The sequence below is a fragment of the Gopherus evgoodei genome, chromosome 12 (assembly GCF_007399415.2).
Source record: "Gopherus evgoodei ecotype Sinaloan lineage chromosome 12, rGopEvg1_v1.p, whole genome shotgun sequence".
Classification (NCBI taxonomy): Eukaryota; Metazoa; Chordata; order Testudines; family Testudinidae; genus Gopherus; species Gopherus evgoodei.
In genome coordinates this window covers 16342434-16355746 of record NC_044333.1, presented here as the reverse complement: position 1 = coordinate 16355746, position 13313 = coordinate 16342434, and the positions used below count along the sequence as shown (strand labels likewise).

The window sequence follows — 13313 nt, the reverse complement described above, 5'->3', positions numbered from 1 at the left end:
CACAGAAATGCCAGGATCAGGGCGAACTCAACATCCTCTCCTGTGGGAAGGGCTCCTGAAAGAATGAGCAATGTCATTTCAATGCCAGCATTGTCGTGTCAGTGCTAAGTCGTGACATTTCCCTAGGTCATACCAGGCTCTAAAATGAATGCATTATAACTTTAAACAAAATCCTAACCATGTGTATTGCAGCTAGATCAGAATTAAAGGCTTCCATTATAATAGCCAGATGTTACCTCGACAGCATTCTTTTGTGGTTCCTTTTCATTAGGTGTATGTTGCATGGGGCATGAATTTTCCTCTCAAGTAAGAGCTCTGTTAAAAATTGCCAATAACAGGAATGTGGTTTCAATGCAAGTCATGAAATCATATCAGCTTTAAAAGGAAATTAAAAGTAAACCCCATCCCCAGTGAAATGATTACCACTGGTAGCTGCTGCTCCCATTGAAGTAAATTGTAAACTATCCATTGACTTCAATGGGAGCATACCCCATTGTATTAAAAGTCAGAAAATTATTGGGAATTTCTGAGCAGTTTTTGACAATGCTTTGATCATAGTTATAGAAAAAGTAATTAATTTCTGATAGTGTCCCCTTTAAATAATAGGTCCTGAAAATTTCTTTTTAAAACATTTTCTCCTTCCTTCTTTGTTCATAAGGGTTTTTTTCAGTAACAAAGTCCATGATCCTGTAAATGTGTGAACACTTGCATAGCTTTATTTATATGAGTGGTTCCATTTTAACTGACTATACAGATGAAACCCTGAAACTGGCTATAAACAAAGTACTGTCAAAAATAAACAAATGGAAAAAAGAGGTCCCCCCCCCACAAATTACTTCCCATTTTAGTAAGCATAGATGTTACTGTAACTATGCAGTAAGTACAGCATTATCTTACAGAAATGGGGTAGTGTCCCTTGTATATTTTATCATACTTTTTTAGATTGAAAACTATCAGAATCTTAACTTTTGCTGTCTGTATTTGTAAGCTGCAGTCTCCATTCAGAACTGCTTGAAAAACACATTTTGAAGTCCATGTTCTTCAATGGGAGCATGATCACGTTTTTGCTATTCAGTGAAATATGATCGTTGATCTTTTCTTGCACTCATTGTATATACTCTCGAACTGTAAGTTCTTTTAGGGTAAACACTTTTATTTGGTTTCTTTTTGCCTTGCTCTCTTCCAGTTTCTCTTGCAAGGATAGAAAGTCTTTGCCAAGTTCATATGCCAAAGTGATCATTGTTTCTAGCAATGGAACATAATACCTGTGCCCACCATGCATCTGTAGGTGAAGTAAAGCCTTTTCTCCATATTCATAGGCACTTGCTAGGTTCTCCAGGTCTTTGTGACACACAACTAAAGCACAGAGTGTAGGGACTATTAAAACGGGGCTGTGTTTGGTTAATTTTTCCTGCAGAGCGATGACTTGCACAAATATTTCCAAAGCTTTGGTATATTGGCCTCCCCTCAGACAGCCATAAGCTTCCTCCATCTCTGGTCTTATTAAGAAGTCGATAAATTTTTTTGATCTCCGGACACATTTCATAGAATACAGAAATCCCAGATAGTCCCTGAAGGCTAATTTTCTCTCATTGATCATTTCCTCTGTGAAATTTCCAGTTAGGCATTTTTTGGGAAAGGTCAAATCTTCCATTTCTTCATCAAAGTCCTTCAAAAGATTTTTGTGCAATTTTTCAAAATCTGAATATCGACGCTCAATTACAGTTTTGTTGCCATCAAAACTGCCTGTTTGGATGATGATGATTTTATACAACTGGAAGGGAAAAAAAAACCAAGTAGCAAGAAATATTCAGTCTTGTTACATAAAACTATAGGCTTGCTGAACGTTGACAAACATATTTTAAACTTTACTTTGATTTTGTCTGCTTTGAGATTTTGCCCTGATAGGACTGACACTGGGGCAGGTGTAAATGTAAACAGAGAAAGCCACAATTTGCACCAATGGAGTTTGTCCCTGCTTGAAAAAGCCTCTCCCGCAAAAAACAATTTGCATCAATTTACATCTAATTGTGCTGATCTACATTGTAGATGACTGTGTGCAGCACTGGTTCTGCTACATCAGTGACTAGCCATCAGTTGCAAGAAATAGAGCATATTCCCAAGATAAACAAGGTCTTTGAGATAGGTGTCCATTGAGTCAGTAATTCCTAACCACTACTGTTTCAGACTGTTATTACTAATACTTAGTGTTTGCATGTATTAGTGCTTGTATATAGGGCATCTTAGGGGCTTCATTTCAATAAGAAGGCACTCAGCACCTGGAGTCCTTAATCTGGTAAATTAGCAAATTGCTTGTAAAAGTTTAGGAGGAGTGCTTTAAATAATTTATGTTTCATTCATGTAACTGTACTCCTTAATAAGACATATGGTTACTACAAAAAATCATCCATAGCAAACTGAATGGATTTCCCAGAACTAATATTGAATTTAATATATTTTTCATTGGTTATAACTGTTAGAAATATTTCTGGGGATTTCTGGACATTATTAATGATCTGAAGGAGGAGGAGAGAGCTGGAGGGGACATTTGGTATATGCAAAAATGAGATGGAGCAACTTCAGAGATATTTTTTTTCTAAATTCATTGTCCTGTTATGCAAAGCCTACCACTTTATATAAATACTGAAAAAGTGAATGCCACATTTCTAAAACAATCTGTTTGCTATCTAAGATCCTTCAGCAACCTCTAGCAGAAACATTTTAATACAATAATTCACAATTTAAGAATACAAAGAATAAATTTCTCTGAATTTTGCACTGACCTTGATACTAAAATGAATTTAGTAAATGTGACATTAAAAAAAAAGAAAGAAAAAAAAACTCACAAAGCTGCAAAACAGATTTTTGATGCTACATATTCTTCAAATAGATTTCCACCCAGGGCTTAATCCACAGCCCATTAAAGTTGAAGAAATCTCCAGTTAGGCTAGATCCTTGCCCTGTATACTTCCACTGAAGTCAATTGGGCTATCTCAATTACACCAGCTGAGGAGACAGTCTGTGGACCTGGATGGGTTTTGGATTGGGTCAAGATGTTACTCATTTACAATCTCATCCTGTTCCCAGTGAATTAAATGGATTTAGGCCCACAGTTTGCTTAAGTCAAACTGCTCCTTTGTAGAAATGGGCATTAGATGTTACAAACCAATACTAGCATAAGAAACTCCCTCATTCTGTTATAAAAGACATTCTCCATCCTTTGATTTTAAGCCTGATAAATCATCACTTTAGCAAGCTTCTCTCTAGCTTCCTAAAGCTGAGATGCTACTGCTCTGATATCTCTTCATTCATTAACACTGTGATGTTTTCCTATACTCTGCCCTGCTCCCTGCTGATAATAAAGTACCTACTGGTTATGCAGATTCATAACAACATTGCAAGAGAGCAAGAAAATTGCATAGAAGATAAAACGATGATTTAAGAAATCTGACTACCAAGGGCAGCTGAGTGAATAATTCACAACAAACAATCTGTTAGATGAATTTATCCCTTATCCCTTCATCCCCCTCCTCCCCTCCCTTTTCCCTGGTTTGTGGAATGTCCATGAGCAAAAGAGGTGATTTCTTCTAAGACGTTATTCAAATTTGCTCAGCAATTTTTTAAGGTGAAATATCTTTAAGTCGTTATTGATCTTGGAGCTAAGTTCTACCACCCTCACACACACTACGTGGTACCTTTATTCCTTGAGCACTTTTAATGAAATCAGTGGGACTATTCAGATATTCAATCTGTGCAAGGGTAACAGAATCTAACTAGAACATGTATAGCATGTGAATCTCCTTTGAAAATATAAGGTCATACTAGGCCAATCTCTGAAACCTTTACTCACTTGCTAAATAGCACCTTATTCCAAGAGGAATCCCACTGGGATCAATACACTAGTGTGAGTAATAATAATACAGTACATAGTTCTCAGCACTTTTCATCTGTTTACCTCACTTTACAGAGGAGGTAAATAGCATCATTCACTGCTGGGGAAACTGAGGCACGGAGTAACTCGCCCACAGTCATCCAGGAGGTCAGCGGCAGAGTTGGGAATAGAATCCAGGTCTCCTGAGGGCTCATCACAGTGAGTAAGAATGTCAGAATCTGGCCCATTGTGTTGGTTTTCCCCTTTTGACATTCCAATGTTAGATAAAAGAGCAAATTTTTTACACTAATTGGAAAAATGTGATTAAACCATGGGTTTTTTAGATATGATCAATAGGGGATTTTTTCCCCCTTAATGTTGATAAATAGATCTGAAATGTCACAACAGTGGAAATGCATAATCACAATCGCACAGTGTCAGAAAATGTCTTATCCTTTTCACTTACTATTTATTGTCCCTGTCCCTCTCCCTCAGGCTTTTTTTTTTTTTTAATGACTCTACTGCAGGACTGAGTGTGCAAGAGGATACAGTCCAAAGTTGGTCTAGTTGTAGGATTGGAGCCTTAGGGTTTGTCTGCATATGGAAATGTGTACTTACACCAGTGCAGACCTCAAATTATAGGTATATTATACTGCCACAATGTGGGGCTTACCCCAGTGTTGCTTTGATGTGCTTGCAGCAGTATGAATTTCCTACTGTGTGTCTTGTCTTAGTCTTAAATTATAAACTCTTTGGGGGCAGGAACTGTCTCTTTGTTTTGTTTGTACAGTGCCTGGAGCGATGGAACCCTGGTCCATTAGTAGGGCTGCTGCGTGCTACAATCATACAAAGAACAATTAACACAGGGCCTACAAAATTAGCCCCGTTACTGTGTTTTTTCCCCATTGGCACAGCCTTTATTATGAACTGCTTGTTGAAGAGCTTTTTTAGGGCAAGATTCTGCCACCCATGCTTGCTTTAAGTATTACCTTACTCTAAGAGTACGTTCTACCCAATGTGAACAAGGGTTGCAAACAGGGTTGCCAACTTTCTAGTGGCACAAATCGAACACTGTAGCCCTTCCCCTTCCTAGAGGCCCCACCTCCCACTCACTACATTTCCCCTCCCTTGGTGGCTCGCTCTCCCCCACCCTCACTCACTTTCACTGGGCTGGGGCAGTGGGTTGGGGTGTGGGATCTGGGCTGGAGATGTTGGCTCTGGGGTGGGGCTGGAGACAAGGGGTTTGGGGTGCAGGAGCGGGATCTAGTCTGGGTGGTGGGGCCGATGGATTGGGAGTGTGTGAAGGAGCTGTGGGTTGAGGTGCAGGAGGGGGTGAGGGCTCTGGGGTAGGGCCGGGGATGAGGGTTTCAGGGTGTGGGAGGCGGCTCTGGGCTGGGTCAGGGTGTTGGGGAGCGGGGGGGGGGTATGGGCTTTTGGGTGAGACTAGGGATGAGGGGTTTTCAGTGCAGGAGGGTGCTCTGGGTTTGAGGGGGGACTCAGGGCTGGGGCAGGGGTTGGGGCTCAGGATAGGGGCATGGGCTTACCTCGGGTGGCTCCTGGGCAGTGGTGCAATGTGGAGGCTAAGGCAGGCTACCTGCCTGTCAGGAGGCTCCATGCGCTGCTCTCACCCGCAGGGAACTGGCCAATGGGAGTGCGGAGCCAGTGGTCAGGGTGGGGGCAGCAAGTGGAGCCCCATGCCCCCTCACGCCCCCGCAGCCTCCCTGCCTAGGAGTCGGACCTGCTGGCCAATTCCAGGGTGCAGCGCAGTGCCAGGACAGGTAGGGACTAGCCTGCCTTAGTGGTGCAGCACTACCGAATGGATTTTTAACAGTCCAGTTGGCGGTGCTGATTGGAGCTGCTAGGGTCCCTTTTTGACCTGGCATTCCGGTCGAAAGCCGGACACCTGGTCACCAAATCTGGTCCTGAGTGAGGCTAACAACCCATGCTGTGCAGACATCTGCAGAGTGAATGAAATTATAGAATATCAGGGTGGGAAGGGACCTCAGGAGGTCATCTAGTCCAACCCTCTGCTTAAAGCAGAACCAATCCCCAGATTTTTACCCCAGTTCCCTAAATGGCCCCCTCAAGGACTGAACTCTCAACCCTGGGTTTAGTAGGTCAATGCTCAAACCACTAAGCTATCTCTCCCCCGCATGGAGCCTCCTGACAGGCAGGTAGCCTGCCTTATGTTACATATTCATTTGTTAGCTTACCACATATTTAGAAAAGTACCGTTCTACAATTCTGGTTGACGGGATTTCAAAAAGGAGTTTGACTTGTCTACAGCGGCGTTTCTCATTCCTCCAGTAGTCCTGAAGCTGCTTAGTTGTCATTGATGAGCTAGGACTTGGGGAGTTACTGGTACCTAAAACAATATATTTAATATCTCAAGTTGTAGCCAGTGCATCTGGGAAGAAAATCCGTGTACATTCACCAGGAAAGTGGCTAATTGAATTTCTGATACTATATTGCATGAATAATGTGTATATCACTACCTTTAAGACTGATAAAATAAGATGGTTCACAGCTAATAGGAACAGCTTTAGGTCATCTAATCCACAGTAAAATATGAAGGCTTGTTAGTAAAGCTTGCTAGTAAAATCCTGATGACAACAACTTTGCCCGAAAAAAACATGGTGAAAAAAATATCCTACAAGCATATTGTAGAGCTAGGTTGTGAGTTCACTATAGGTGAACAGGATGCACTCTCCCAGGAGTAGCGTCCGGGAGGTCACGATTCACACGTGCCTCTGAATCACACTGTCCTTCTGTTTACTTTTTGCTGGGGCAGTGGAGGGTCGGGGGTGAGGAGAGAAAGGTAAGGGGTAGTATATGCATGGCTGCAGCAAATTCTGAAACCCCCTGCACATGCTCATGTGCTCTGGGTTGATGCTTAGGGTGGGGTGAAGCCAAGACTCCATCCATACTCTACACGTTCTATTGGCTCCAGATAGCCAGTGCAGGAGCAAAAAGGGAGTTACTGCCCCCAACTCCTTTTTGTGTACACATGGTCCAGGCTACAACCTAGACCACAGGTCATAACCAAAGCCAGAATATCATTTGTTGTAAATGTAAAAATGGGGTATAAGAGGCTGGGAAGTTAACTTACAGGGAAATTGGGACTAGATTTTAGCAATGAAGGATACTTCTCTGTCTTTGGAATCCAGTCCTGATAATTTTGTTCAGGTGAACTATGGCATAGCAATATGGATAATGTGGCATATCACTACAATTGCTGTTTCATATGGGTATATCTGGACTTTGCATCACTGAAATTATTTGTCTAGACAACCTAAATCATTATGAGCAAATTATTCAGCATTGCAAACAATGTAAATACATGGTCACAATGGATAAGAAGGAAATCACTAAACACTTATATTTTTCACATTCAAATTGTAGGTGCCCAGAAAGTCCCTTAAATAGTTGGATTTTTTTTAACCTGCTGTTTAGGTTAAAATACCATTAAAATGAGTTTCTCTTCCTCAGGGTTTGACCCAGCCTTTCCTAAATGTATGGTTTTAAGAAAGGAGTGCTGTTCCTGACAGCATTACAGAAAGAAACATGAATCAACAGTTTTCTTTTAAATAAAATCCATACCTTTAAAAATTACCAATAAATGTATTTGCACAGTTGACAGCATTGGAGTTCTTAGTCACTGTACAAGTTCAATGCAAACCTCCCCACAGCATGTCTTCATCCTAGCCTGAAGAAATTACCACTGGAGTGGAAGTGGTCATTCCTGTTCTCTGTTTGTAACTCATGAGACATGTAGCACTGATAGCTCCATGAAAAAAGGTAGAATAAATGGTGGGTCCTAACCTGAGAGAGCAGCAGTTTCTGGGTTGTCATTGTTCACTTGAAATGAAATTTCAGCTTCGGTTTCATTTTGTTCTTCATCTAACTGAGCGGCTGCAGGACACGTAGTTATGTCAGTTACAGGCTCCTGCTGATCTCCTTCTGCTGTGTGGTGCTGGTCTCTGTCCATTGCAAAGCTGTCGCAGAAGGAATACAAAATCGTGCACTTCACATCATCAGACACATTAAGAGCTTTAGAAGTCTCCCAAAGTCCATTCTAGATAATTGTTTATTTTATAGAGTTAGGGCTTGATCTGACTCCCACTGAGATAAATGAAAAGATTCCCATTGATGTCAGTGGGCTGAAGTTTACAGAGCTGCTAATTCCTCAATACCTATGTGCTTAGACACAAAGTTAAAGAAACAGACATTGTATACAAATATCCACAAGGGATAGCAGTAAAGGAATGCTGCAGCTGCCAATAAGAGTGCTGGGACCTATATGGGCATTTTGTCAGCAAGAACTTATGCCAAATAATATGTGTATTTAAGGTGAAACCCTGAATCCATCGATGTCAATGGGATGTTTGCCGTTGCCTTCAGTGAGGCCAGGATTTCACCTCTTATATTGTGCCTCAGAGTTTTCTGGACTTGGCCACAGATCAGCTGTTGAGGGGAATAAATTCTGGAAACCCTGAAGGAAAACAGCCAGACTGCTGGAGAGTTTACCCCCCAAGATTTAACCGTCTAGCTGTGGCGGCATACACAGTAGCTCAGGCTAGCTGCCCGAGTACATTCGATCACATTTGAGATCCTAGGTATTTGGGCTGCCTGTGCCACCGCAGCAACACAGCTGTTTTTTAGCATGCTAGCTCAGTCAGTCTATGTGAATGTTTACCCAAACTGGAAGTTACACCTACTGCTGCATTGCAGATGAACCCCTGAATCTGTCAATGGCTAGGCAGGTGAATTAATAAATTTTCTATTTATTATGTAACAGCATGTTCCTCCTATCCCCCTTGCTTGTCTGTTTCAGCCACTTGCTGTGTCTTGTCACAATCGAGATTTGTAAACACTCTGGGGCGGGGCTTGGTGGGTGTTTTTGTGTGCATGTGTGTGTGTATGTGTGTTTTAAACTATACATTTGCACAGAGCTTATTATAATAGGGCCCTAGCACCCTATGGCAGTATTCAAGTACAGCTCCCTAATAGGGACCAATAGGCAGTACTATAATATAAATAACTATTTATAATATCATTGTGAGGAAAGGGTTTTAAAAATGTGTAACAACTTTGTCAGTGATTTGTGTTTGATCAGTTATGTGAGATGAACTTTTTTGCTCACAGTTTGGCTAAAAAAGAAGGAAAGACAAATAATATAGGTTACTTTAAAAAGTCACAGCTCCTATTCCTGCAGTAAAACAAAAGATTAGTGAAAGATGTTATTGAGAGTGAACTGCTGCAGTATGTTTTGGAAGTGGGAGCTAGTCAAGACTGCTTGGTTCTCATTTCTGCATAATTTAAGGATCTTTGTGTACAGTCATGCAGTGCTGTACTTAGAGGTGTGGGAATTCCTTCATGGACTCTCTTGCAGTCTGTTGTATCAGCAGACATTTACAAGGTTGCAAAAGCACTCACTTTAATCCCTCCCTGACAGTAAGGTGGAGCAGAATTGAGGAGAATGCAGCTTCGCCAGCTCTACTGAAAGTGCTGAGGATATAGCATTCCACAAAACTCTCCCTTTCTCCTTGACAGGGACCTGATTCAAAGTCCTTTGGCTTCAAAAGGTTTTGGATCAAGCCCCTGATGCAGTGAGAGGTGCAGTCACAAAAGTGAAATACCTGCAAGCTGCATGGAAACTTTTAAAAAAACACCATAATAGAGGCTCAAACTAAATGTATACCCCAATTTAAAAAACATAGTAAGAGGACCAAAAAAGTGCCAGCAGAACTAAATAACAAAGTATAAAAGAAGTGGTTAGAGGCAAAGAGGCATCTTTTAAAAACTGTAAATAAAATCCTACTGAGAAAAAAAGAAAGGAAGCATAAACTCTGGCAAGTCAAGTGTAAAAGTATAATTAGACACGTCAAAAAGAATTTGAAGAGCAACTAGCCAACAACTCAAAAACTAACAGCAAATGTTTTTTAAATACATCAGAAGCAGGAAGCCTGTTAAACAACCAGTGGGGCACTGGATGATTGAAGTGCTAAAGCAGCACCCAAGGAAGATAAGGCCATTGTGGAGAAGCTAAATGAATTCTTTTCATTGGTCTTCACAACAGAGGGCATAAGGAATATTCCCACAATGAAGCCATTCTTTTTAAGTGATAAATCTGAGGAACTGTCCCAGATTGAGATGTTAACAGAGGAGACTTTGACAAATTTATACATTAAACAGTAGTAAGTCATCAGCACCAGATGGTATTCACCCAAGAGTTCTAAAGTTCAAATATGAAATTGCAGAACTACTAACTGTAGTATGTAACCTATCATTTAAATCAGCTTCTGTACCAGCTGACTGGAGGATAGCTAATGTGACACCAACTTTTTAAAAAGTCTCTAGAGGGGATACTGGCAATTAGAGATTGGTAAGTCTGACTTCAGTATTGGGCAAACTGTTTGGAAGTATAGTAAAGAACAGAATTATCAGACACATAGATGAACATGATTTGTTGGGGAACAGTCAATACGGCTTTTGTAAAGGGAAATCATGCCTCACCAATCTATTAGAATTCTTTGAGGGGGTCAACAAACATGGACAAGGATGATCGAGGGATATAGTATGCTTGGATTTTCAGAAAACTTTTGACGAGGTCCATCACCAAAGGCTGTTAACCAAAGTAAGCAGATAAGAGGGAAGGTACTCTCATGGATCAGTAACTGGGTAAAACACAGAAAACAAAGGGAAGGAATAAATGGCCAGTTTTCAGAATGGAGAGAGGTAAATAGTGGTGTCCCTGTCCCCCAGAGTTCTATATGAGGACCAGTGCTGTTCAAGATATTCATAAATGATTTGAAAAAAGGGATAAGCAGTGAGGTGACAAAATCTGCAGATGACACAAAATTACTCAATGTAGTCACGTCCAAAGCAAACTGAGAAGAGTTACAAAGAGATCTCACAAAACTGGGTGACAGGGCAACAAAATGGCAGACGAAATTCAATGTTGATAAATGCAAAGTAATGCACATTGGAAAACATAATCCCAACTATTCATACAAAATTACGGGGTCTAAATTAGCTGTTACCACTCAAGAAAGAGATCTTGCAGTCATTGTGGAGTCACTGAAAACATCTGCTCAATGTGCAGCAGCAATCAAAAAAGCTAATTGAATGTTAGAAACCAGTAGGAAAGGAAAGATAGAAATATCATAATGCCACTACATAAATCCATGGTATGTCCACACCTTGAACACTGCATGAAGTTCTCTCCATCCTATCTCCAAAAAGATATATTAGAATTGGAAAAGGTACAGAGAATGGCAACAAAAATGATTAAGGGTGTGGAGCATCTTCCATATGAGGAGAGATTAAAAAGACTGCGACTTTTCATCTTGGAAAAGAGATGACTAAGAGGGGATATGATAGATGACTATAAAGTCATGAATGGTGTGGAGAAAGTGAATATAGAAAAATTATTTACCCCTTCACATAACACAAGAACCAGGACTCACCCAATTAAATCAATAGACAGCAGGTTTAAAACAAACAAAAGCAAGTTCTTCTTCATACAATGCACAATCAACCTGTGGAACTCCTTGCCAGGGGATGTTGTGAAGGCCAAAACTATAACAGAGTTCAAAAAATAACTAAATTCATGAAGCTGGCTATTACCCAAGATGGGCAGGGATGCAACCTCATGCTCTGAGTGTCCCTAGCCTTTGATTGCCAAAAGCTGGTTCTGGATGACAGGGGATGCATCACTTGATGCCTGCCTATTCTGTTCATTCCCTCTGAAGCACCTGGCATTGGCCACTGTTGGAAGACAGAATATTGGGCTGGGTGGATCAGTGGTCTGATCAGTATGGCCATTCTTATGTTTCTATGAATGTTTTCACTGCTCTTTCAGTCTTTGTCAACCACTGCTCATTGCACATTCAAAATAGCCAGTTATTTAATATTCAGTTAGTCAACCAGTTAGATTTATTACACTGAAATCCCAGAGAAACAAATTCATTTTATAGACTATATACCTGAAAAACCTTACTTTTTAAAATTGGGAATGTGACAATAAGAATCTCAAAAAAGGAGATTAAATGATAAAATTTACCTTAAACACCTGTAAACTAAAAATGGCTGACCAAATTTAAACTAGATTTTCCTCCTGAGTTGCAAGTTTATATGATGAGATACATCGGAGTGATATTTATGTTCAAGATATAAACCTCTGAAAACAAAATTGTATAATGGAAATACTGACATGCCCATAAATACAATGGTTCTAAAGGTGCCATTATGGTGATGAAATAGGCCCAAACTTCATTGTTCATTCGGTTCAAAAATATAGTACTAATATATATATATGAAGGAATATTCTGTCATTGTAACATACAAAAATTAATCTAAACTATTTAAACTAATCATTAAACTATTACTTACCTTAACATCTAAAAGCACAATAAAGTGAAATCTGCACTACTATTCACAAAGACAGTCTGTTGCTTTAAACAGGTTGTTTCATGGTAATATTTGTACTGAAAAATACCATTCAGAGTTATTTCATTGAATGCTTATTAATATTACAAAATATAACACACAAAATGCTGACCTTTGAGCTTCTGAAGAGTTTTCAAGGGTGACGAGATTGCAACGTGAGTCTTGCTTTTTATTTTCAAAACACAGAAAAACATGTCTGTTGTCTGGTAGCAGACAGGTTCTTTATTTTTGCAAAAAGGAAGGAGGAAGTCTTGCTTAAATCTGACTTCCTCCTCCAGTTGGTTTGTTGCTTTAGTGGGTGGTTACTTCAAAATGAAAGTGGCTTTCTGCCTTGAGTCATTTTTCATATAGTTTACAAGCAGGATAAACCTAATCCTGTTTCCATTGTTATACTTTTTTTTTTTTTAAACAACACTGCAAGTTACAGACAATGCCACCTTTAACTTGGATTATCTTGGTTTCTGTCACAAGTCCACTTATTTTTAAAGTGAGATGTATGATTTGCTTACTTGTGAACAGACAATCATGGTGAAATCCTTGACTTCAGTGGAGACAGGATTTTACTCATGATGATAATGTATAGCTATATGAGAATTTCAGATTTAAATCTGCCCGTTTATGTGTAGCCATATTATTTCATGGTTCTCAAGGGTCTGAATACTCTTTGGTCTTGCTAAAGGAAAGTGGCAAAGAATCTCTTTCAGTGTTTTAAGACCTATATGCTCAGTTATTTCAAAAGAAGGAACTCCTAATTAAATACCCAGCATTGTTCACTGACTATCAAAACAATTTTTCAAACCTTGACTTGATTACTAAAACCTGTCAAAATGGTAATTAGCAATGTCATAAAATTAACAATAAAATAAGCATATCAATGAAACTCTGAATATCAACAGAATAAAAATGTAATAATTTATGTCTCCTTATATCCCCAGTTTCATTTAAATAATCAAATGAAGCATGAAAAATGGATTAAAGAGCACAAAAGGGT

At 39.8% G+C, this 13313-nt stretch overlaps 1 protein-coding gene across 1 annotated transcript; it reads right to left on the bottom strand.

Annotated features, from left to right (window-relative positions):
- Positions 1-694: 694 nt before the first annotated feature.
- On the bottom strand, positions 695-12556 carry SNX20 (sorting nexin 20). The gene is made up of 4 exons (XM_030581640.1): positions 12435-12556; positions 7694-7866; positions 6085-6236; positions 695-1774 (listed from the first exon to the last, which is right to left on the bottom strand). The coding sequence occupies exons 2-4, from the start codon at positions 7857-7859 to the stop codon at positions 1106-1108; spliced, it is 987 nt and encodes a 328-aa protein (XP_030437500.1). The 5' UTR covers positions 7860-7866; positions 12435-12556; the 3' UTR covers positions 695-1105.
- Positions 12557-13313: the final 757 nt, after the last annotated feature.

What these genes read in the sequence shown, in the direction of transcription:
- SNX20 (XM_030581640.1), bottom strand. Translation starts at nt 7,859, where the DNA reads ATGGACAGAGACCAGCACCACACAGCAGAAGGAGATCAGCAGGAGCCT. An exon ending in AGAAACTGCTGCTCTCTCAG is followed by an intron (nt 6,237 to 7,693) that starts GTTAGGACCCAC and finishes ATATTGTTTTAG; the next exon opens with GTACCAGTAACTCCCCAAGT. An exon ending in GGTACTTTTCTAAATATGTG is followed by an intron (nt 1,775 to 6,084) that starts GTAAGCTAACAA and finishes TTTCCCTTCCAG; the next exon opens with TTGTATAAAATCATCATCAT.